Source organism: Geotrypetes seraphini, chromosome 6 (genome assembly GCF_902459505.1).
Source record: "Geotrypetes seraphini chromosome 6, aGeoSer1.1, whole genome shotgun sequence".
NCBI classification, from domain to species: Eukaryota; Metazoa; Chordata; class Amphibia; order Gymnophiona; family Dermophiidae; genus Geotrypetes; species Geotrypetes seraphini.
In genome coordinates, this window is record NC_047089.1 from 125,213,094 (window position 1) to 125,239,213 (window position 26,120).

Here is a 26,120-nt window from a genome sequence, read left to right on the forward strand (position 1 = left end):
AAAGTTTATAAAACTCATCCGAGATACCATCTGAACCAGGAGCTTTTCCAGAGGCTAAATGCTGTATAGCTAACATAGGGCTCCTTATACTAAGCTACGATAGCATTTTTATTGCGCGCAGAATTTTAGCACGCGCTAAACCCACATTACATGGCTAGAACTAACGCCAGCTCAATGCTGGCATTAGTATCTATCGCGCGCTACAATTCTGCACACGCTAAGTGCATGATAAAACCACTATCGCAGTTTAGTAAAAGGAGCCTTTAGTTTCTGAGACGTCAAAATAGTTTTGTAAGGTAGCATTATCCACTTCTGATAATTTGAGAGGATGCAGAGAAGCAAAGAAATCGCTGTTAATTTCCGATGAATTAGACAATTCAGACGAGTAGAGTTGGGCATAAAATGAGTGAAAGGCTTTAGAAATCTCTACAAGAGAGGAGAGAATTTGACCATTCTGCGTTTTAATAGACAAAATTTGCACTTTAGTTCTCTTTCTTTTAAGGTAATTAGCAAGCAGTTTACTACTCTTATTCATTTCAACATAATATTTAGTATTGGTTACAAAGATATCTTTTTGAGCATTTATACTAACAAGCTTTTTATATGAGTATTTCAGTTTATAAACTTCAGAGAGTAATTGCTTGTTATTAGTATCAAAAAAATCTTTCTTAAGAGACTTGATACGGGACTCAAGATTGTGTAATTCTGTTTTATTCTGTTTTGTCTTATAAGCCTGAATGAAAATCAGTTCTCCACATAGAGAAACTTTATAGCCCTCCCAAATAGTAAGGTGATTGAGGGAGTCTGAGCAATTGAATTGAAAGAATTCTGTAATAAATTTAGACAATCGTTCTTTAATATTTTCATCTTGTAGCAAAGAATTATTGAGTCTCCAAAGAAGGGACTTAGACTGAATTGGGGCAGACCATTTCAGTGTAACGGAAATAGAAGCGTGGTCTGAAATAACAATAGTAGACATGTCCGAGGATTGTAGAATACAAATAAGACTGGAAGAAAGTAAAAAATAATCAATTCTAGAATAACTATTGTGTGGTGATGAAAAATAGGTATAGTCCCTAGCGTCAGGGTGGTGAAGTCTCCATGGCTCAGATAAGTTAAAATGACTAGTAAGAGAATTGAGAGTGAGATTAGCTTTAGAGGGGTTTATGATGTTGGGAGAATGCCTATCAAGCCAGACATCTAAGGATAGGTTAAAATCACCTGCCATTATAATAGGGAGTGGATCAAATTCCAAAATGATATGAAAGAGTTGTGTGAGTTAGACAAGTTCCTGCTGAACCAGAATGTACGCAGGTAAGGCTAGACTCAGTTAGGGCACTGGTCTTTGACCTAAGGGCTGCCGCGGGAGCGGACTGCAGGGCACGATGGACCATTGGTCTGACCCAGCAGCAGCAATTCTTATGTTCTTATGAATCAATGTTAGGCGCATAGACATTTATTAAAAGAACATCTTGAGAGAAAATAGTTGCTTTGACAATCAAACATCTACCATCAAGATCATAATGTGATTCTAATACTTGAAGTGAAAAATTTTTATGAGGCAAGATTGCAACTCTGTGTTTTCGTCCAACAGCCGGGGCTTCAGTTACAGATAGTAACCAATGGGTAGAATCCAAAAAATGAGAGATCTGAGGAATAGGTGTTTCTTTAAAAAAAACCACAAAAAAACAACAATGGATGGTTTTAGTTTTTTTAAGATGTGTGAAAACCTTTTTTCTTTTAACTGGGTGCCTCAAACCATTCACATTCCATGAAACAAATGTAAGAGAAGAAAGTGTATCAGGGTGAGCCATCGAAGAAGTAGTAGAAAACTAAACAACGAGTGAGCTTACATTGAAATAATAAGAGAAAAGATAGAAGAATATAGGAGAACCTCTGAGGGAAAGAAAGAAGAAACAGCATAGATAACTTAGAAAAAGTTCAGCCAATAAGAAAGTAAGACACGAGATGCCTAGGAAAAATCTCCCTCTATTGAGATAAAATGCACTTCAGAGCCAGGCAGAAGAAAATGAGATAACAAATGACTCAGGAGTATAAGCAAAGCTAGTCAAAAATAGATAGTATGGAAAACTCAGAGTTCCTGAGCGAGATGAATAATGAGTAGAAGATTTTATTGATTTGTTCATTGCTTAGAATTTTGAATAAGCGATTAATCAAATTTTATAATAAACTTGAAACTTGATGATAAAGAGATTAAAGGGATTCAGGATCAGAGAGAAATAAACTCATCATAGGAAGAGATACAAAGAGGGTATTATCTCATATAAAACACAATAAAAGGTTCAGACAGAAATAGTAATATAGAGAAAGAAGATGAGTGCAACATCCAAAAAAGAATATCTATACATGCAGAAGGTATATGCATAAAATGACAGATAAAAGGAGATATCTAGCAAAGAGTAGGAATTGCATATAAAGTTCTATAAGAAGCAACAAGAAAAGAAAAATATGTAGAATGTCAGCGAAAATATCTATGACAAAAACATATGGGCTAGAAAGATCATTTATATCTAATCTAATCTAAACTAAACCTTAAGTTTATATACCGCATCATCTCCATGAGAATGGAGCTCGACACAGTTTACAAGAACTTAAACTAGTGGGTAGAGAAGAAGAAAAAGGATTACATGAACTTATGTGTAGAAGGGGGGAGAGAAAGGGGGGAAGGATAGAGCTACAATTTGCTGAAAAGCCAGGTTTTCAGTTGTTTGCGGAATAACTGAAGGGAGCTCAGGTTCCGCAGCGGAGTGGTGAGGTCGTTCCAAAGACCTGTGATTTTGAAGAGAAGGGATTTTCCCAGTTTGCCTGAATAGTGGATGCCGCGTGGAGAGGGGAAGGCTATCTTTACATTAATATCATTTAACTTAAGAGACGCTGAGTGTAAGTATGAGTGTGTTTCATCCAGCCATATCAAAGTGAGAAAGAAGGAATCAACAGGATTATAATGATATAACCACTTGTCATATAAAGAAATTAGTTATCATGTATTCATCATGTAATGAATATAACACAATATAATAGCCATGAAAAAGTAGCTTAGCAAAATATCAAAAGAAAAGATATTGAACAAGGGGGCCAAAAACATATGAAGAAGAAAATTGGTAGCTTATGGCAGAAAAGATACAAAAGGCATGGATAAGTACTGTCCATTAGGCAATATCACAAGACATCAATGTTACATTAACATATGTCAACTGGCTTATATAGTTACAATTGAATATGCACTGATCATACCACAGTACAATGGCTATGAAAGAACAGCATGGCAAAATACCAGAGAAAAAAAGAGAAGCATGAGATTCACAATCTGAGCAAAAAAATCTAAGAAAATAGAAATGGAAGTGAAACTGTACAATCATATTGATGAGTAAGTGGAATATATATAATAAAAGAAGTGTAAACTTATATATGTTAAACCGCATCAGCATATCTTATTTGTAGACAGAGGAATAGAAGAAAGTTAAGTAGCAATATGGTATAATGCTCTTTAAGGAAGTAACAGGTCAAAAGTAGAGAAACTATATGAATTACAGGAGGACAGAGCAAAACAGAGCTACATTATCAATGTGCTAAAAGAGAAAGACAATGAGCTATGTGAGAGTCCAGGGGTAGATTTTTTTTTTTTTTTTTTTAAAGGGATATACCAAAATCACAGGTAAAATAGGGTTTAGTTTACAAAGGTGTGATGTCCATTTTGTAATTCAAGTTTCCCTTGTAAGTAAGAATAGAAAATATACACCATGACAATCATGTAGAAAAATAGCAGAAAATATGGAGAACAAAACATTATTTACAATGGTTGAGTAAAAGGAAAAATTCCAGGTAAAGAAGTATGCAGAGACTCCACTAAGGGAGGAAAAAGATACACCAGATATTGACAAAATACAGGCCTGATACCACTATGTAGTAAATACCACATACAAAAAATAGACAAAGAAAAGCAATCCAAGTATGGTATCAGAAACCAGAAAAAAAGGGAAGAATTAACGGTAGAAATATAAAAAATGTAGAATACTCAGAGATATCATAAGCGACAAAGTTGTAAGGCACATGTTCACAAAGATATTCTAGCAGGAGAGAAAGCTCAGCTTTAAGCCAAATTACATTAAAGTAGAATTAGAGAAGTGACAAACAGCCGGAGTTGTCAACAGATACGAAAGCACAGATATGAAAAAGATAGCACTAGTATGGTCAAAGCACTAGTAAGAATCAATAGCTAAGGAAATTCTTATATGGAGAGAAATCAAGAGTAAGTATATTAATTAAACTGTGATAGCAAGAAAAAAGGATATAAGAATTTTTTGAAAAGGGTGATTCTTTCAAGGCTGAAAGTTATTCTTTATTTATGGATAAAACCTGATGGCCCGACTTATAGTCATTGGAGAGCTTGCATGTTAAAATTAGTGCTAATGGAAGCTATGTCTGTCTCTGATTGGGATGTGAGACAGGGCAAATTATTACATTACTTGGCAACCATTTTTAGAAAACTTGACCCTTACTGCTCGCAGTCGTGTTTTATTAGGAAAATCTTAATTTAACTTGTATTATATTTATTTACTTTTATTTTAATGCAGTTTTGGGAGGGGATATTGAATGGGAATTAGATGGGTGGGGGAGGGATTAATAGGGTGGGACTGATGTTTTCTAGCGTGTAGGTCAGCACGGTTTACAATAAAAACATGTAAAGTAAAAACAAACACAAAAGAACTCCAATAAGATAGATAGTGAAATAATTTCATTCATTAAAAACAAGAAACTCGGGAGCTCATACCCTGCAAACCAATGGCAGTCAACCTCACCAGAAGTCAGTCTAAAGAAATGTGCTTTGAACAGAGCCTTGAATTTAGGAAAAGAGTGTTTGGAATGAATAATGAGTGGAAGATCATTCCTCTGTCTTCTGTTTTCTTGTCCTGAAACTTTGGAACGAGTAGACACAGTTGGCCTTTTTAGGATTTGGAAGGACTAATATATTTGAATCTAGAGACCTAAGGGTACAGGAAGGTGAACATGGAACAATGGAAGTAGACAAATAAGAAGGCTGTCCTGAGTGGTATGATTTTTGAGTGAAACATAAGATTTTGAATGGAATGCGAAAGCAGATGGATATCCAATGAAGACGAGTAAAGAGTGGTTACATGCCCGGGTCAATAGTGCAGAGCACCCACGCTATTGACCTAGATAAGTAACACAATGGCCATGCATTAACCATATGCCCTGCATACTAAATACAGGAAATATCCCCAGCATTTACCACACAGGCTTTGCAATTCTCCCTCATGAATTTTTGTGTTAAATGTGTGGAAACTGTAAAGCTTTCTGCACTTTAGTAAAGGGACCCAGTAAAGTTCACATGCATAATCCTTAGATATATATTGGAATGTGGGATAGAAATATATTTTTACTTTTGAACCTCAGATATGCATTTTTTTTTTTAGCTCTAAAACAGATCCAGTCACTGGAGCAGTGAAAAACACCAAATATTACCAACTATAGTAAGTATTACAAATTATGTTGGATTTAGCTCATACGTTTTTCAGTAGTAATTGTTTAAATGAACAAAATTAACCCCTAATGATATGTGCTACTGCAGGCAAATTTTTGCATTAAAATTAACTATATATTGGAACAGCCTGGGCCTTAAGCAGGTAATTTTATAAGGAGGCACCTATTTTAAGTTTGAAAATAGATGCCTACTTAGGAGCTAATCTATAAAGAAAAGTGGATGCCTACTTTTCTTTATAAAATACTAGTGCATGTAGCATAACCCAATAAACAAAGGAGAGGACCAGTCCCCGCAGCAAAGCAGTGAACACAGAAAGGTGATGATGACCAGGAGAGGAACAAAATACTCAAGAGTCCACCATTGTATTGTATATATGTTCCATGATGTATTGTGACCGGGTGTGGCCGAACTGGCCAAAAGTTAGGGCCTTGCCCAGGGCACAAAGACCTCAGCCGAGTGGTTAGACGAGACTTGGAGAGTGGAGTAGAGAATGCAGTAAAATAGACAGGTTTTAAAGTGGAAAAGAAATGTACTTTATTGCATAAAGTCAGTTCAGCACTCTGTAGCCTCACAGTAGTTCCATTGATGGTGCAAAACAAAGAAAAAACATATTATACTCAGTTCAAACTTCACCTTTTCTTCCACTGCTTCCGGTTTAGTCAAACAATACAAAACCAGATAAATCAAACAAACAACAACAAAAAAAAACCCACAAGTTGTTTGTAGCACAAGTTCTTCACCCAGTACTTAATTGCCAGTGCTTGGGGAGAAACCAGGAATATTACTTCCCCAAGCTTGGGATTTCACCTCCCATAAAGGAACCAAATCTTCAGGTTCCCCACCCACAGAAAATCCACAAAATAAACTGGCTGCCTCAAAAGTTTTCATACAAGGCAAAAGAAAAAAAAACATCATTCAAAATGACTGCATCTTAGCAAACTACTTCAGCAGAAGGTGAAACAAACAAATCATGCCAAAACAATACCTTATTGGCCTCTGGGTTTTGGCAAGGTTTTGAACAGTCTTGCTGCCTTTCTTTCAAAACTCTTCCTGCAGCTTACCCTTGATAACCCAAGGTGCAGGGCACAGTGGCTTTAAACCCCCATCTTTTCCTCTTTATCAGCAAGCACCTTTACTATATGGCAGCTCCTAACTCAGTTCCATGCCTTCTACTGTGTTTCCCTGAAAATAAGACAGTGTCTTATATTAATTTTGGACCCAAAAAGCGCACTAGGTCTTATTTTTGGGGTATGTACATGATCATCTCTCCCTTCCTCTCCTTCACTTCAATTCTTCCTCTTTCCTTTCTCTCCCCCACATATGCAGCATCTTTCCTTCCCTGCCTCCCATCCCCCTGTGCAGCAGAACCCTTGCCCAGCTTCTATCCTTTCCTCCCTCCCATCCCTTGTGCAGCAGAACCCTTGAGCATCCCTCCACTGACCCTCCATCCTTCCCTCCCATCCGAACCCCACTGACTGTGAGTGAGCCTTACATACCTCCCTCCAAAGCAGTGTTGGGCCGGCAGCACTCTAAACAGACTGCTTCAGCCTTGTCCATCAGGGAATTCCCTCTGCCTGTTACTCATCAGTAACATGGCAGAGGGAATTCCCCAGCAGAGAAGGCCGAAGCAGCCTGTTTAGAGTGCTGTCGGCCTGACACTGCTTTGGAGGGAGGTATGTAGGGCTTGCTCGCAGTCGTCGGGGTTCGGATGGAGGGTCAGCATGGGTTTGGCTGCACGGTGGGGATGGGGGGGTTGGAGAAGCGCTGCTGCTGGCAAATCCCGGGACTAGGGTTTATTTTTGGGGTAGGGCTTATATTAAGACCTACCCCGAAAATGATGCTAGGGCTTATTTTCAGGGTAGGTCTTATTTTCGGGGAAACACAGTACATTAGCCCATCCCCCACACTCAACAGACTCCATTTTCCAGGCATTTGCTTCCTCCAGAGCATTTTGCTCCATTTCAATGTCTTCACTATCAGTAGCTAATTCAGTATTAGGAGCTTATACCTGGACAATTTGAGAGTGGGTGGCTGCTTTCCAGCCCTGTACTGGAATAAACTCCTTTCCATATCAGTCAGTCTTGCTCTGGGAGATGATGTGGGCTTCCCCTACTTCCTAGCAGCCACTCCCTTTTCTTCCACACTGTGTTGATTAGCACTCACACCAGCTGAGCTACCGTGTCTCATGTTAACTACCTTCTGGGTTGCTCTTAGCTGATTACAGCTCTTCCCACCTGGGCTGGTTGTCTTAGCCATACTAGCCGTAGTTTGTATACTTCACACCCTGGGGCATGCTGGGACCGGTAGTTCCTGACCTTTCCCTGATGTCAGTTTCCTTTGAAAATCTGAACAGGTTCTAGGCAATTTGACAGTTTTAGAACTAGTATTTAAAGGATGTTCTGGTGCTGCAGTGCTCTGGGCCTATCTTTATCCCTCCTCAAAGCCTGGCCTATATCTTTATCCCTACTTTCTGGTCACTGCAGCATTTCCTTTATAGGCACAGGTGTGACACTATGTTAAGTGTGTACTTTTAAAGTACATATCTAGGCAGGATTTTTGAAGGCCGGATCTTACAAAAAACATCAGATACCTAGGTACTTGGAAAATCATTTCAAATGAACATTGGTAAATTATAGGATTATATAATCTATGGTGGCAATTCTATAAATTGGTGCCCACATTTGGTGCCCTGATGCAGTACAATTTGAGCTAATTCTATAATGCCAGCTGGACACCCAGAAGCCATTATAGAATACTAGTGCAAACTAAAATTGATGTACAAAAATGTATGCATGCCCATTTATGGCAAGTCAATAATAGGCGTGAATGGGCATATAAATGTGACAAACTCCGTGTGCACTTTAATGAATTCTATAAGGTACACACATGGACAAGCCCATGTTTTGTCCAAGCTCTGCCTACATGTATGTCCTCTCAAAGATGCTTGCAATGCTACTAATCGAATGTGGTCCTAACTATTGGTGCAGAGTTTCAAGTTTTATTAAAATTTGTTATACCCTTCAATAAAATCTACGCCCAATAGAGAAGTCAAGCGACTAGCCTCACACCGCTCCCACTACCACTGCCATTTTCCTCTCTCTTACGTCAGAGACAGGAAGATTGCGGCAATGGCAGTAGGAGCGGTGTGAGGCAAGTCGCTTGACATTTCCATTGGGCATAGGTTTTATATCTACAAAATTTTGAAGACACCGCATTTGGACCCCTGAGGAAGACATTTAGTTTGAAACAAGGTTCGTGTTGGGTTTCTTATATCAAGTTGTGGATATTGTATTGACTCTTTTGTTCTAATAAAATCTATATCAACAACATCAGTCTCCACAGATGTTTGGTTTGGATTTTCATCTTATCTGTGGATTCCAAGAGTCAATTTCTTGGATGGCTGTGCCTAACTTTGGGTGCCATTTACTGAATCTAGCCCTATGTGTGTAATTATGCATTCTGTCCACATTTTACCCATGTGTACACTCATTGACAAAGTATGCAGTAATTAGGGGACACATCATTGCTTATGTAGCTCCAAGAAATTGAAGAATTGCATCGAAAATTATTTCATTTGAGCGTCAATTTCAAAAAGCTAAAAAGACTTATTTACATCATCCCACAATGACACATAAAGGAGTGTTGACAGCGAAGATAGCCTTGAACACTTTATTACATGAAAGAACCAAGCGTAATGCCATCTATAGAAGATTTCGTTTTTTTCCGTTTTAGAAATCATCCTGGACAATATCTTGCACGTTTAACCAAGACTTGGAATGGATCAAGATTGATTCACACTATTTGTTTTTCAGATGGGAATATTACTAATAACACTGATAATATATCTCAAGCTTTTTATAATTATTTCTCCCGTTTTTATACAGCAGATTCAACTTCCCAATCCTCATTGATACAGACGTATTTGGAAGATGCGGGGCTAAAAATACTTTTCAGATGTTAAATTCTTTAAACAAGGCCTTACGGGCGATAGAAATACAACAAATGATTACATTTTCTGGCAGGGTCAAGCCCTACCACGCACGCTTGGAACTAGTCTGCACAGAGTGCCAATAAGGTGTACAGGTTTCACCAAAATAAACAATCCTTTTTCTTGCACTTTCAAAAACAAAAGATTTATTTTCCTTGAAATTTCTTTATACAGTAAAACTGGCAGCAAAATCCCCTTTGCTGCTTCTAACACAGTCCAAGCTTCAAAAATACAGCAAATTTTTCAAATATCTCCAACAGTTCAGAATTTCAATATTCTTCATTCAAAAATAGCAAACTTATTTCACAGCTTTTGTTCCCTGGGCTGTTGCTCTAACATAGTTCAAGCAGCCTTTGCAAATAGGACCAAAGTTTGCTTCTTCTTGCCCACAAGCAACTCTAGGCAGCGTTCCTGCCTACACTCAATTCTCAAACTGTTACTACTATCCACAGTCAAATAAAGGACACTCTCTTGTGCCCAGCTCCAAAGAGCTCTCACCGTACTGCCCTGACTATCTAGCTGGGGCCAGTAGGTGTGGGAACAAGCTCCACCCAATTGCAGAAAAAATTGACCCTCTACACTAGAGAATGACACAGTGGCTGAAACGGGGGGAAGTGTTCACTGCGGGTACGGGACAAGGCCATCCACTGCCCTGTGAAGCGATGAATGGCCTTGTCCCGGCAGTTAAGGGAGGGAACTCGCGTGGTCACCCATCATGCACGGCCCCCTCCCTCCTTCCTACCTACTACCCAAATCTATCTCCCTCCCTCCCCCTTACCTTCGCAGTGCGTTAGTTTCCAGAGTAACTTTCTCAAGCCGCCGGAGCCTGCCTGTAGTTGCGTGCATCTGGGGCTGGAAGCTTCTCCTCTGACACAAATTCTGGTTGTGTCAGAGGAGAATCTTCCGCCCACAGATGCACATGACTGCAGGCAGGCTTCGGTGGCTTGAGCAAGTTACGCTGGAAACTAACACGCTGTGAAGATAAGGGGGACGGAAGGAGATTCTCGGACCCAACGAGGGGTGCTGAAGGGTGATGAGGTGGTGAGAGGGAAGGGTGGTGGTGGAAAGGAACAGACACTGAAGGGAGGTGGAGAGGAACAGACACTGAAAGGAATTGGGGAACAGAGAGTGGGGAGAAGACGCTGAAGGGAAAAAATGGGGAACAGAGAGTGGGGAGAAGACGCTGAAGGGAAATGAGGAAGACAGAGTGGGGAGAAGACGCTGTAGGGAAATGGGGAAGACAGAGTGGGGAGAAGATGCTGAAAGGAAATGGGGGACCAGAGAGTGGGGAGAAGATGCTGAAGGAAAATGGGCAAGACAGAGTGGGGAGAAGATGCTGAAGGAAAATGGGCAAGACAGAGTGGGGAGAAGATGCTGAAGGGAAATGGGGCACAGAGTGGGGAGAAGACATTGAAGAGAAATGGGGAAGACAGAGTAGGGAGAAGATGCTAAAGAGAAATGGGGAACAGAGAGTGGGGAGAAGACGCTAGAAGGGAAGAAGACAGAGATGCCAGACTATGGGGGAGCAGAGGGAAGAAGATGGGTGCCAGACCAATTGGGGGGGGATGAAGAGAGAGGCACAGTAACAGAGCAAATGGAAGACGCAGAGAGAAGACAGTGGATGGAAGGAATTGAATGAGAAGATGAGAAAAGCAGGAACCAGACAACAAAGATAGAAAATAAAATTTCAATTTATTTTATTTGTTTTTTGCTTTAGGATAAAGTAGTATATTAGTTGTGTTGATAAAAATTTATAAACAAAAAGCCCTGCCAGCTGAACATCTCTTTCTCTAGTTCAGCAGCCAGAACTTTGATTTATAAGGAAGGAATAAGCTAAATATTGCAGTACTGAGGCTTGTATGGATGCTACAGGGACAGTGGTCACAGGGACGGGGTGAGGACAGTGGTTGCGGGGATGGGGTAGTGACAGGGACGGTGGTCGTGGGGACTGGACGGTGAAGAAGACATATTTTTCCCCGTTTCATTCTCTACTCTATACCTCCCATGTTCCCAATTAATCAGTGTCTCAGGACAGGGACATCTTTGTGCACTTGAAACAACCCTGGTTTTAAACCTAACTTTCTCCTGCAGTGATACTGGGCTCTCCTCCTCCAGTGCACCAAAGCTCATTCACACACCTGTCCCCACCCTCAGACAAATCTCCATTTCAAATTCTTTAGCAACAGGATCCTTGCTTCAATTTTAAGAAGGAAGATTTCTTATTTAAATCTCGTTTATTCCCACATGCCTTCATCACACAATCCTTCCTCTGGTTCACAACTGTAATCCATGTCATAGTCTAAAGTATTATCCTCAAATCCTTGTTCATTCACCTCCATAGGAGCTACTTCTCTGCAATGTGGCTCCCCTCCCCTACTCTTTATTTATTTATTTTTATTTTATTTATTTATTCAATTTTTTAGCCCGTCCTCCCAAAAGAGCCCAGAATGGGTTACATTGAATATACTGGTGCATTAAAATTATAAGTAAGATAGGTACTTAGAAATTCCCTTACTGTCCCGAAGGCTCACAATCTAACTAAAGTACCAGGAAAAATGACAATTAGAAGAGTAATAAAGAAAGAAAATAGAGATAGAGGAGAAAAATAAGAAAATAAACATACTAATAAGATTACAATGATCTAAAGGAATTTGAAAGGTTAAAAAGAGGGGAGATAAGAATAGATGCAGAGGGAGAACCGTTGAAGCAATAGAATTCTGGGGAAATTTAAATGAAATTTGAATGATAAAATAAAATAAGTGGTAAAACAATAAGTGAGATTAAAAAATATATCATAAACTAAAAAGAAGTGAAAATAAAATCAAAACAGTCAAAACTGAAGTCCAGCTTGAACGGGCCCCCGAGCCAACCGTTGGTCCGATGGCCGGACTGCAGCCCTCCTCCGTCGGCTCTCCCCTGATGGAATGGGGGAGGAGCGAAGACAGTATCGGGTGCCCTGCTGGAACGGGCCCCCGAGCCGACCGTTGGTCTGATGGCCGGACTGCAGCCCTCCTCCGTCGGCTCTCCCCTGTTGGAATGGGGGAGGAGCGAACAGTGTCGGGTGCTCTGCTGGAACGGGCCCCCGAGCCGACCGTTGGTCCGATGGCCGGACTGCAGCCATCCTCCGTCAGCTCTCCCCTGCTGGAATGGGGGAGGAGTGAAGACAGTGTTGGGTGCCCCGCTGGAACGGGCCCCCGAGCCAACCGTTGGTCCGATGGCCGGACTGCAGCCCTCCTCTGTCGGCTCTCCCCTGCTGGAATGGTGTTAGATGGTGTTACAGGGTTTGGTTTTGGTCTTTTACTTTTCCCATCTGTAGCAAATACAGTATCCAATGTAAGTTGTTTTCTTGAAGCCATCTGAAATCACTTTATTTAAACTGAAGGGATTAAATAGTTATAAAATCTTTAGTGAGAATGTCCAGGGAGAGGAGCTCTGCACTCAAACTGCCATCCTCTTTAAAGCCCTCGTTTCTCACAGCCAGCTTATATAAACTTCTCAGAATTTTCCCCCTCCCAAGCTAACCTGGCTCTGGGAAATGGACTCTTGCCTTGCCAGGGAGTTCCTGACAGCAGCTTCAAATGAGGCAGTGGCATTGGATTGGAACTTTTCTCAATGTTCCCTAAGGTGCCTGGCAGAGTTTCCAGCTCTGCAGCTCTGCGTTGACGTTTCTCCTGCTGCTCTGGCTCTTCCTGTTCTTGCAACTCCTCCCTCTCACTCTCAGCTGTGGAAGCTTTTTTTCTTCCCGGGCTCTAGCCCTGCTTGATATACGTCAGCCCTGCTGACTCTTCCCCTTTCTTTAACCCTCTGTGTGTCAGCTTGTAAAGCTGCAGGTTTAAAAGGAGTTTTTACTTCTGAAGTTTTGGATAAGGAATAATAGGGTAAAATGAAGGAATTCTGAGCTGCTGCTGCACTCTGTCTTATTTTCTGTCTTTCTGGTGTGTGAGCTGTCTGCTTGCCAGACCTTACAGTTTGCTTTCTTGTTTTAGGAATAGGCACTGGCTTGCCAGGAATAGGGTTAGCAGTAGAGTATCTGAATGAGACAGGGTCCTGCCTTTCACAATCTTTAGCTACATGCAAGGTACCTGATGGATATACTGCAGAATATTATAAAATGCTTCTTTACCATCTTCCGGGTCCAATGGTGCATTATTTTAACACATCGACAAAATAGAGCAGAAAAAATTATTTATATTGTCCAATTTGACATGGACAAGAGGACATGGAATGAAGCTAAGGGGGGACAAGTTCAGGACAAATATCAGGAAGTTTGCTTCACACAAAGAGTGGTTGACACCTGGAATGCTCTCCCAGAGGAGGTTATTGCGGAATCGACCGTCCTAGGATTCAAAAGCAAACTAGATGCACATCTCTTTACGAGAGGCATGAAGTAAACGTACAGCCTTTACTAGATAAAACCAAAATATGACTTTTGACATGGAAAAATTTTACTATATCATTAATGGGGAAATTTTACCTGGATGGTTATACATTTATCAAATGTTGCCTTTGTCTTTTACAAAACAAGTTGAGTCTCAGTTGGCTAAACTGCTTAGAGGGTTTCTTTGGCAAGGAAAACGATCTCATCTCCTTTTATGTAAAATGATTTTACCAATTGTTAAAGGTGGTCTTGGCTTGTTGTCTTTAAGGAGATTTGTAGAATCATGTCATATGAGGCATATTCATGACTGGTTCCTCTCTAAATCTTATTTCTCATGGACACAAGTAGAACTTCAGTTTTGGAAGCCTTATCATTTTAGCTACCTTTTACATATTCTTAGAGTGGGGGCTGCTGTTCTGAGAAACCCTTATTCTTCTTTACTTGTTCCTCTGAGATCCATTTGGTGACAGGTCTGCACTCAGATGAAATTAAAATTTCAAGTTACACTTTTATTAATGGTAATGGATCTTTTATACCAGGTATGACTGTGGTAGATTTTTTGAAAGAAAGAAGAGAGAATATTATATTTTTATATCAAATTTTAACTGATGAAGGCACATTGCCTACGATCAAACAATTACATACTGATCATAATTGATGTAATTTAGATATTTTTTCTTATTTACAACTCAAATATTATGCGGCTCATAATCGAAAGAGAAAAACGTCCAAAAACCGGCCTATGGACGTATTTGGGAAATGATCATACAAGTATCTAAGAATATGATGTATGATCATTTCCCAAATACGTCCAAGTGCCGGTACTAAAAACGGGTTTTGGACGTATTTCTAAACGACCTAGGCCTACATAGTGCCGCTGAATGACCAAAGCTAAATGGGGCGTTTCAGGAGGAGTATCGAGGACAGGAGTTGGGCGGACGTGGGCCGGCTTAGACTTAGTCATACAGCATGTATAACCGAAAGCTATACAGCCCACGATCGAAGGAACTTAGACATTGTGACTTAGACCATGTAAAACATATGGTCTAAGTCACAAAAACCCACCTAAAGTCACCAGAAAAGCACTGCAAACACATAAAACAGACCCCCCATACACACTACCCCAGTGATCACCGACCCCCCCACCCCCATAAAAATATTAATCACACCTTTAAAATTCAGCCTCCAGACCATCATCACCTGGCCACCTGGCATAGGAAAGCCTAGTCGTCCAGTACAGAGGCGGCTTAATCTGTCTTGGGGGTGGGTTAAGGACTCATGCAGAGGAGGGCCCATGCCCATAAACCACTGTAATCACTGCATTGATACTTAAACATGTGCACTCTCCTATACACCCCCAAAACCTTTTGTACTGGCATATAAGTGGCTCCTGCAGCCATAAGGGCTATTGGGATGGTAGATAAGTGGGTCTAGGGGACTCTGGAGGTGGTTTGGGGGGCTCACCATGACCTATAAGGGAGCTATAGTGAGGAGAAGTCATGGCACCCTTTTTGTGAAGTTCACAGCAGTGCCCTGTAAGGTACCCCACTATTTAGGTGACATGTCTGGGTGTTCAGTCCATCACTTTGCAGACCCCTCCCACGTCCAACAGGGCTTGTTCTAGGCGTTTTGGACTTGGATGAAAAGTTAGATAAAAATGTGGTATAAAGATGGACAATTTAGCGACTTGGACGATCAGATCTGCAGGACGTATAATTAGACAATTTTCGAAAGTAAAAAAATTTGGGACGTATTTTTCGAAAATGTGTCTTAGGTTGTTTTTTTACTTTGGACGACTTGCGAGTTGGACATAAACGGACTTAGACGTCCCTTTCGATTATGCCCTTCCACGTGTCCTCTTTATCGTTATCATCTTTATTAGTAAGTACATTTGAAAAATTATCAGAGGCATATTGGCTAGATGTCCAATTGGTAGTTTCTTTAAAATATTTTCATAGGATGATGTTGAAATCTTCTTGGTGTATGATATTGAAAATTTTTCAAGTGATGTTTTATATTTGGTTGATATTTACTGTACACTTGATGTAAGTTTAAAAATGAATAAAGAAATTATATTAAAAAAAAAGATTATTCTGAATTAGCTCAGATTTGGAATATTGAACTACAAAGTAAATTGCAAGGAAATCATATCAAAAAATTTTTGAAAATATTATATGGTCTTATACCTGATCTTTCTTACTTTGAAATGGGTTATAAATATATATGTCGATTATATTTAGCACCTTGGCGTGCATATTGAGCAATAGTTGTTTCTGATGGTTCATGTTTGAAATGTAAGCATTCTAAAGCAACTCTATCTCATATGTTTTGGGAATGAGTTAGACACTTTTGGACTGTTATTTTTTCTAAGAGTTAGTAATACGTGGAATACTAAATGCCATTGTAATAGTTACAGTTTGTTTTGGATATTTGATATTCAACATCCTATACCTATAGGTTATAAAAGCTTTTTGAGAAGGGTTATATTTTCTGGTTTGAAAGTTATACTGAACTATGGACAATGGTGTTCTCGTATGCTTTATTTGTTAACAATGGAAGCTATGTGTCTTTCTAATTGGGATATTAAACAAGGAAGAAAGCTACTTAATATATGGCAACCTTTTTTAGATACTTTATTACTTAGTGTACGTAGTTGTGTATTATTTGGAAAACCTTACAGGGGCATAATAAAAAAAAAACATCTAAGTCCCTTTTTGGCCTAAGGCCTTAAACGTTGAAAGCAGAAGCAGGGAAAGTGTCCATAACCAAAACAAACGTCCTTGTTTTGATAATGGCCTGCCTCTACATTCAGTTGTTTAAATGCCCAGACCACCACTACGTCTACACTTGTACCCAAACGACGTCTACACTTATACCCCATAATGAACCAAAAAAATGCCTAAGCCCCAAACGTCCAACACAAGGGCTTTTAGGCGAAGGAGGAGCCAGTCCTTCGCCTAAAAGCTGGAGTCTGTAACCGGTGTCTGTGAAAAACAACACTGGTTACAGAATCTACCACAACCCCCTCCCATGACATCGGAGCAGGAGGACCCCGCAAAAACATCGGGGCAGGAGGGAGCCCAAGCCCTCCTGCCCCGGGCACCCGTGGCACCCCGCAACAACATCGGGGCAGGAGGGACCCAAACCCTCCTGCCCCACCAACCGCGGCACCCCGCGACAAAATCGGGCCAGGAGAGAGTCCAAGCCCTCCTGGCCCCAGCGATCTGCGACCCCCCCCCCCCCCCCCCGCTGATTACATTTGGGGCAGGAGGGAGCCCAAGCCCTCCTGCCCTGCGGGCCCCCACCCCCTGATTACAATCAGGCCAGGAGGGAGCCCAAGCCCTCCTGACCTCTCACCCCCCATCCCCCTACACGATCGGGCAGGAGGGAGCCCAACCCCTCCAGCCCAGGCGGACCCCCCTATCCCCACCCCCCACTACAATACGGGCATGAGGGATCCCAAGCCCTCCTACCCTTGACACAACCCCTCTCCTCCCAATGTCCACCCCCCTGAACCCCCGATCGGCCCCCCTGTCGACCCGCAACCCCCCTTGCCGACCCCACAACCCCCACCTACACCCCCTTTCTTGTACCTCAAATCGTTGGCCGGACAGAAGGTATGGGGAAGGGGAGTGGGTTGGGGGGTCATGGGGTCGGCGGGGGGTTGCAAGTCGGCGTGAGGGCCGATCGGGGGTTCGGAGGGGCAGACGTTGGGAGGAGGGGGATTGTGTCGAGGACAGGAGAGCCTGGGATCCCTCTTGCCCGTATTGTAGTGGGGGTGCAGGATAGGGGGGTCCACCTGGTGTCACAAACCCTCTGCAGCGGCGGGCTGTCGTGTGACAAACACAAAGATTCTGGCGTGTCCCCTCTAACCAGGGGTACCTTCAGGACTTTTCAGGTGGCTCTAGGCGACCGCCTAGGCCTATGAGAGACAAGGCAAGCAAAGAGTTTCCAAATATCACCAGTGAAACCAAGTTCTTCAAATAGGAATATGATGTTTATTCTGACCAGGTGGTCAAAAAGATGTAACATAAAATAAAGAACACTTTTGCATGTTTTCCAAAATAAAGTTAATTGCAAAAATAAAGCTTTAACAAAACAGCAACTTCCTGTAGTTGGTTATTCCTGGAATCATGTGCTCTGACTCAGGATTGCTTTACCCTGGTGTTCACTCATAATTCAAACTTTCTCTCAGTATTAATATCAGAGGCATGTAACAGCAGATTTCAGCAGCCAAATAAAGTTTGAAATAAACCTTTGCTGTAAATCCAAATTAAACCAAACTCTTTAGGCAATATAGCTACAGCACACTCTTGCAACAGTTCAGCTTTTCCCTCAGCTCCCTCGTGCAGGCAAAACACACAGCTGAGAGAGATAAGCTAATTAGCTCCTCAGGAACGGGAGCCACGGCAGGATTTTCCAAAGTTCAAAACACCAACTTAAAGGTTCTATCTTGAGCTTCTTGTTCCCAAACTTGACTCTAAACCAATCCAATAGTTTAGGATTCAGGTAAGTATTATTCTTAAACTAAAAAATACTCATAAAGCCCAAACATATAACACATTCTTCAGGCTTGGTTTGCACAGCAGAAAAACATAGGCAAAAGGGAAAAAAAACCCACAAACCACTAATGGTTTCCCAGTTACTCACTTTCTTCATTCAGTTTCCATACATTCTGTCTGGCTCTCTAGCATAGGGCCAGCTACTTGTACCTCCATGCTTTCCACACGGTCTGGAATCTGGAAGTTTGAAGTGGGAAGGATTTCTTCCAAATCCTGCATGGGCCAATCTTGCACGGTTGTCTCTCCTGCTCTGCTCCACAGCTCCTCACCTGCCTTAGGCTGTGGGAGTGACTCACCCTGGTCACTCGCTCCTCCTCCTCCTGGTTGTCTCAGCTTGCTTTTAAACAGCTCAGAGCCAATCCCCTTCAGCCTGTAGCGGGGGATGGGCTTTGGCTCTAAAGCAGCTTTTCTCTGCCTGGGTTTATCTAATGCAGCTATATTCCTTGTGGCTTCTCTAGCTGCCCTAAAGCCCGGAGGCTGCTGTTGACAGTCTGCCTGCCTCTGCTCCAGATCACTACTGCTCTGATCATAGGGGCAAGGGAGGTCAGCCTCAAGTTGTGCACCAGAATCAATCTGATCAGCTCTTCTGCACCCAATCCTATTAGGGACCGAACTAGTACTGGTGCTGGGTTTGTCACATTCCCCCACCCTTAAAGGATGACCCTCACTTGTACCCTGAGGAGTCCCTATTGTCTCAGGAATATGTGACAATCTAAATAAATTCAATGGCGTTTCCTATTTTTGTTTCTTTTATCAGAAGTGCTCGGACTAGGGCTTGTATCACAGAAGTCATCAGGCCACCGTAACACTGGGACTTTGTTTGACTCACAATCATCTAAGCCCCTTGTGCACTCCAACCCCTCTAGACTGAATACCCTGTGTGCTAAGGCCGCTACGGCCTCTGATATTTCTTCCATACCACCCTCCTTTGTCTGTTCCAGTTGAGCCTGTAAGTCACCCAACCCCTCTTCCACTCTGTTTAACTGGGATTTATACTGGCCTAACTGGGTTTCAACGGTTTGACTTTGCTTTACCCATTTACTTGTCTCACCCTCCTTGTCTTTCCATTTTCCCGATAGGGTTTCTAAGATTTTTCCCAGTTCTTCTTGCTGATGTTGGTTATCAACTACCTGTTTGCCTATTTGGGAGAGTTGCCCAGCCATCTCCATCAGGGCTTTATTAAAGGTTTCTGCTGACTGTTGTGTATGATCATACATTTCTTGTTTCTTTTCCTCCCTCAGGGACTTTAATTGTTCCCTCAACTCCCTCAGTTCTTGTTTGAGGACTTCCTCCATACCTGCGCTGCCCTTCCTTTGAGGTTCGTGTAGTGTAATTGTTTCTGGGACACTTCCCTGTATCTTATGTTCTTGACTGCCATTCTGTCCTATCCTAACTCCTTGCTGAGCCTCTCCTGGTAGCTGTTCCTGCTTACCTTGCTCTGTGGGAATTGCTCTATCGGATGAGCCAAAGCCTTTAGCACCCCTGCCTGTTACTGGCAAGTGTACCCACTGTTGCAATTTTGCTGGCCAGATCCGCTCACATATCATCTGAGCTATGCAATCCCCCTGTCGGACCCAATAGGGCTCCGACCCATGATTCACCAATATTACTCCAACATTACCCCGGTAATCGGGATCAATTACCCCAGCTGCCACTTCTATAGCCTTCTTCACTGCCAAACCTGACCGTGAGGCAAGTCTTATATAGGAGCCTGGGGGTGGTGATACCTGTATGTCAGTGCATACTACTGCTCTCCCCTGAGCGGGCACCTCTACCTCTTGAGCCGCATATATGTCATAACCTGCTGCGCGCTCATAAGCTCTAGTAGGGGCCTTGGCTTTATCAGACATTGATACCCATCTTAATGTCGGCTGCCAGCCTCTCCGTACTCTCCTCGGGTAATTCTGCTTTCTTTTGGTCCATGCCCCTAATATTTGGCTACCCGCCTGTATGCTTATATTATTATGGCCGGCTACTTGGAACTCTCCTCCCTGAGTTCTTAGCCAATCATGACCTAATATCAGGGCATATGGTAGGTTGTGTACTAGGGCAACTTGCAATGATACCGCTGCCCCTTCACTCTTCACATTCACTATCCGCACCGGGTATTTCTTTTTATCACCGTGGACACATCCTATCTCAACTTCCTTAAGGCTAGTGCTTTCCGAGATGTCACCTTTTATCTGTTGCCACAGGTCACTGGCCATAGCACTCTGTTCCGCCCCTGTGTCTAGTAAGGCAGTCACTGCTTTGTTTTGTACCCATACCTTCTGCACATAACCCCCCTGAGGGCTCCTCCTTACCTCAGTTGTTATGGTACAGTCTCTCCTCTGCCTGCATTCCCACTGTCGGTGTCCTCTTCCCCCACACTTGAAACATTGCACCCCTGTATTAGGTGTAAATTTCCTCTGGGTGTTACCCTGGGTTCTAGCAAATCTATTCCCACTGGGTCCTATATCCCCAGATGTGTGTATCGGGACGGGTGTGGGTGGGTGTGCTCTAAAAGCAGGTCTCACAATATTTACCCTACTTTGGGCATCTATGTACGCCTCTAACACTTTCAACAGCTGTCCCATCATTTGAGATTGCTGCTCCATAGCTCGCATAAAGTCACTGTGATGACGTTCGCTAGCCTCCTGGCTTGCCTGCCATAGTCCATGACTAGTCTCAAGAACTTTCTTTAGATCCTCATTCTGCCGCTGTCGTTCTCCTGCCACCACTGCTAACGCTGCCGGCTCCATGTTGGCTCTGTAGGGAAATCACAAACACACAATCCAAGTGCGATACCACTCAGTTTCTTTCCCCCCAGAACTGTCTTCACCAGACCCTCTGTCAAATATGCTTACCAGAGGTACTGATGAATCATCGCCTGCGTGCTCATTACAGGGTGCACCGCCCTTCTTCAGAGACCTCCTGGTCCCCCTTTTGGTTCCTCGCCAGCTCCGGATGATGGTCTCGTCTCCTGGTCTGCTATCCGCACCTCCTGCAGCCGCCAAACTCAGGACACTGGAACCGATATCCTTGCACAGCACTGCAATGTTTAAGCTGCTTCCATTCAGCAGAATTTGTAATCCCGGTTCCGATGAACCAAACAATGTTTCCACCAGCACAGGTAAGATGCACTGGCACTCCACTCAAGCAGTTCACAACATGAAACCAAACAGTAGTAGAAAAAAGAAAAAAAAAAAAAAATTTCCACCTTTGTACTCCCAAATCTTCACCTGAAGAGGTACCAGATCCGCACTCCTGATACCAAATCTGTCACAAACCCTCTGCAGCGGCGGGCTGTCGTGTGACAAACACAAGGATTCTGGTGTGTCCCCTCTAACCAGGGGTACCTTCAGGACTTTTCAGGTGGCTCTAGGCGACCGCCTAGGCCTATGAGAGACAAGGCAAGCAAAGAGTTTCCAAATATCACCAGTGAAACCAAGTTCTTCAAATAGGAATATGATGTTTATTCTGACCAGGTGGTCAAAAAAATAACATAAAATAAAGAACACTTTTGCATGTTTTCCAAAATAAAGTTAATTGCAAAAATAAAGCTTTAACAAAACAGCAACTTCCTGTAGTTGGTTATTCCTGGAATCATGTGCTCTGACTCAGGATTGCTTTACCCTGGTGTTCACTCATAATTCAAACTTTCTCTCAGTATTAATATCAGAGGCATGTAACAGCAGATTTCAGCAGCCAAATAAAGTTTGAAATAAACCTTTGCTGTAAATCCAAATTAAACCAAACTCTTTAGGCAATATAGCTACAGCACACTCTTGCAACAGTTCAGCTTTTCCCTCAGCTCCCTCGTGCAGGCAAAACACACAGCTGAGAGAGATAAGCTAATTAGCTCCTCAGGAACGGGAGCCACGGCAGGATTTTCCAAAGTTCAAAACACCAACTTAAAGGTTCTATCTTGAGCTTCTTGTTCCCAAACTTGACTCTAAACCAATCCAATAGTTTAGGATTCAGGTAAGTATTATTCTTAAACTCAAAAATACTCATAAAGCCCAAACATATAACACATTCTTCAGGCTTGGTTTGCACAGCAGAAAAACATAGGCAAAAGGGGAAAAAAACCCACAAACCACTAATGGTTTCCCAGTTACTCACTTTCTTCATTCAGTTTCCATACATTCTGTCTGGCTCTCTAGCATAGGGCCAGCTACTTGTACCTCCATGCTTTCCACACGGTCTGGAATCTGGAAGTTTGAAGTGGGAAGGATTTCTTCCAAATCCTGCATGGGCCAATCTGGCACGGTTGTCTCTCCTGCTCTGCTCCACAGCTCCTCACCTGCCTTAGGCTGTGGGAGTGACTCACCCTGGTCACTCGCTCCTCCTCCTCCTGGTTGTCTCAGCTTGCTTTTAAACAGCTCAGAGCCAATCCCCTTCAGCCTGTAGCGGGGGATGGGCTTTGGCTCTAAAGCAGCTTTTCTCTGCCTGGGTTTATCTAATGCAGCTATATTCCTTGTGGCTTCTCTAGCTGCCCTAAAGCCCGGAGGCTGCTGTTGACAGTCTGCCTGCCTCTGCTCCAGATCACTACTGCTCTGATCATAGGGGCAAGGGAGGTCAGCCTCAAGTTGTGCGCCAGAATCAATCTGATCAGCTCTTCTGCACCCAATCCTATTAGGGACCGAACTAGTACTGGTGCTGGGTTTGTCACACTGGGCAGGAGGGGTTGGGCTCCCTCCTGCCCGATCATGTAGGGGGGTGGGGTGCGAGAGGTCAAGAGGGCTTGGGCTCCCTCCTGGCCTGATCGTAATTGGGGGGCCCCGCGGGGCAGGAGGGCTTGGGCTCCCTCCTTCCCCAAATGTAATCGGTGTGGGGGGTCGTGGATTGCTGGGGCCAGGAGGGCTTGGGCTCTCTCCTGGCCTGATGTTGTCGCGGGGTGCCGCGGCTGCCGGGGCAGGAGTGCTTGGGCTCCCTCCTGCACCGATGTTGTCGCGGGGTGCCACGAGTGCCCAGGGCAGAAGGGCTTGGGCTCCCTCCTGCTCCGATGTCGTCGGGGAGGTCGGGGTGCCGCGGGGCAAGAGGGCTTGGCTTACCTCTAGTTGGACCAGCTTTTCATCCTGATCCCCACTTATGATCTCCTCGGGTTCTGGAATATTGGATGTGTCCTCTCTCGTGAAGACTGACGAGAAGAACTTGTTTAACCTGTCAGCTATCTCTTTTTCCTCCTTTACCACTCCCTTCTTGTCTCCATCATCCAAAGGTCCCACTTCCTCCCTGGCCGGTTGCTTCCCCTTCACGTACCTGAAGAATGTTTTGAAGTTTCTTGTTTCCCCGCCAGTCTCTCTTCATATTCTCTTTTTGCTTTCCTAACCACTCGGTGACATTCCTTTTCGTGTCTTTTGTGCTGCTTCTGGTTGTCCTTGGTTTGGTCCTTTTTCCATTTTCTGAACGATGTTTTCTTGTCCCTTATCGCCTTTTTCACTGCATTTGTTATCCACATTGGGTTTATTTTCGATTCTTTTTTCACCCTTTCCTAAACCTGGGGACGTACAGATTCTGTGCTTTGTGCACCGTGTCCTTGAGTAGGGACCAGGCTTTTTCTACGGTCTCCATCTTCCTTGAGCTGCTGCTGAGTTTCTTTCCCACCATTTTCCTCATGGCCTCGTAATTCCCTTTTCTGAAATTGAGTGCTGTCGTTGTGGTTCTTTTCACCTTTGATGTTCCTATTGCTAGCTTGCATTGGATCATGTTGTGATCACTGTTTCCTAGTGGCGCTAGTACTACCACCTCCTTTGCGGGTCCCCCTAGCCCGTTGAGGATTAGGTCGAAAGTGGCATCTCCTCGTGTTGGTTCCATGACCAATTGTTCCATTAAACAGTCCCTCATAGCCTCCAGGAATTTTGTTTCCCTCGTGCTGTTTGAGTGTCCAATACTCCAGTCTATTCCAGGGTAGATGAAATCCCCCATCACCACCACACTTCCGCTTTTGCAAATCTACCTCAATTCAGCCTCCAGGTCCTGGTCATTTGCTTCTGATTGTCCTGGCGGGCGATAGTACAGTCCCAATTTTATGTCTGCTCCATTTCCTGCTGGTAGCTTAACCCATAGTGATTCCAAGCTCTTACTGTTGTTTCCATCCTGGTTGGTTATACCTGCTGCACGCCTAGGTGTAGGTCGGCCCACCTCCCGCCCACCGCCCGCCCTTTCCCCTCCTCTAAACACGCCTCTTTTCTCTCTGTGCGTTTAGTGGCAGGAGAAAGGCCTAAGCTGGTTTTAGATACGTCTAAAACCAGCTTTGGTTATGGGCACTTGGATGATCAGGCTTTTTGATTGTCCAAGTAATAATAATAATAATAATAACTTTATTTTTGTATACCGCAATACCACAAACAGTTCAGAGCCGTTTACAATGTAAGAGAGACTGTACATACACAGCAAAGATACAATGCAAGGGAATGTACTATGCAGTTGAGCGCAGTTTACAATGCAGGGGACTCTACATATTCAGCATGGGTGTTTATACAGCGAAGATACAATGCAGATTTACAATGCAAGAGCCTGTACATTTACAGCGCAGATATTTATACAGTGAAAATACAGTGCGAGCGACTTAAGAACAAGATACGATGCAAGAGACTGTATAATGCGGTTGAAGTGGATAACTATGCAAGGAGAGGTTGTAGAGTTTGATTATTTGGAGGGTTGGGGTTCGAGAAATTTATCAAAGAGGTAAGATTTGAGAGATTTCCTGAAGGAAGAGTACGATGGGGCAGATGAGATGAGGGTGGTCAGGCAATCTGTCCATCTGCCAGCTTGGAATGAAAGAGTTCTATTAAGGAATCTTTTGTAGGTGCATCCCTTTGGGGATGGGTAAGTAAACAGATAGGCATTGCGCGTTCGATTGGTGCCTGGGAGCGCAAAGTGGTGATACAGATATATCGGGGATGAGCCAGATAAGGTTTTGAAGCAGAGGCAGGCAAATTTGAAGATGACTCTCGCTTCTATTGGCAGCCAGTGAAGTTTTCTGTAGTAAGGGCTGATATGGTCTGACTTTTTAAGGCCATAGATTAGTCGGACGGCGATGTTTTGAATGAGTCTCAGACGTTTGATGGTTTTCCTTTAGGAGCCCAAATATATGATATTACAGTAATCCAGGGTGCTTAGGATTAGGGATTGGACCAGCAGTCTGAAGGAGGGGAAGTAGCCATTTAGGACACTTTTTAGACTTTTTTTTTTTTTTTTAAATTAAATTATATTTGTTTTAATTTACAGTCCTGGGAAAGGGGTGGGAATAAAAGAAGAAAATATAGGAATCTTGGAATTGTTATAATTGAATTTATTTTTGTAATGAAAATTATTAGTATATGATAACATATTTATTAATTTTAAAATTGTATTATTTTGTTATTGTTATTCATGATTATTTATATATTCAATAAAAATGATTGAAGATAAAAAGTAGCCTGCTCTTTAAGATAGCCTGTGAGTAGGAAGCATAGGAAAACCCATACTCTGAACTCTAGGGACTTAAGCCCCATCCCCCTTCCCAGGAGTTGTGGGTGTGGTGCTAAGAGTCTTAAGCAGTGAACACTGCAGCAGCAGGGGAGGCAGCCACAGGAGGAATGGAACAGGCCACTGGAAACATGTGCTGGCAGTGAAGTGGAGATGGCTGAAGAGGGAGAGCAGCAATTGCTTCAAATTCCTGAGGGGCCAGCAGGAGTGGAA

General features: G+C 42.9%; 1 protein-coding gene across 1 annotated transcript in view; it reads left to right on the top strand.

Annotated features, from left to right (window-relative positions):
• Window positions 1-26,120, top strand: part of NALCN (sodium leak channel, non-selective) — a 1,129,711-nt gene that overhangs the window by 766,662 nt on the left and 336,929 nt on the right. The window contains exon 23 of the mRNA XM_033948885.1: window positions 5,457-5,513. Within this exon, the coding sequence (XP_033804776.1) occupies window positions 5,457-5,513 (57 nt within the window). The remainder of the gene's footprint in view (window positions 1-5,456; window positions 5,514-26,120) is intronic.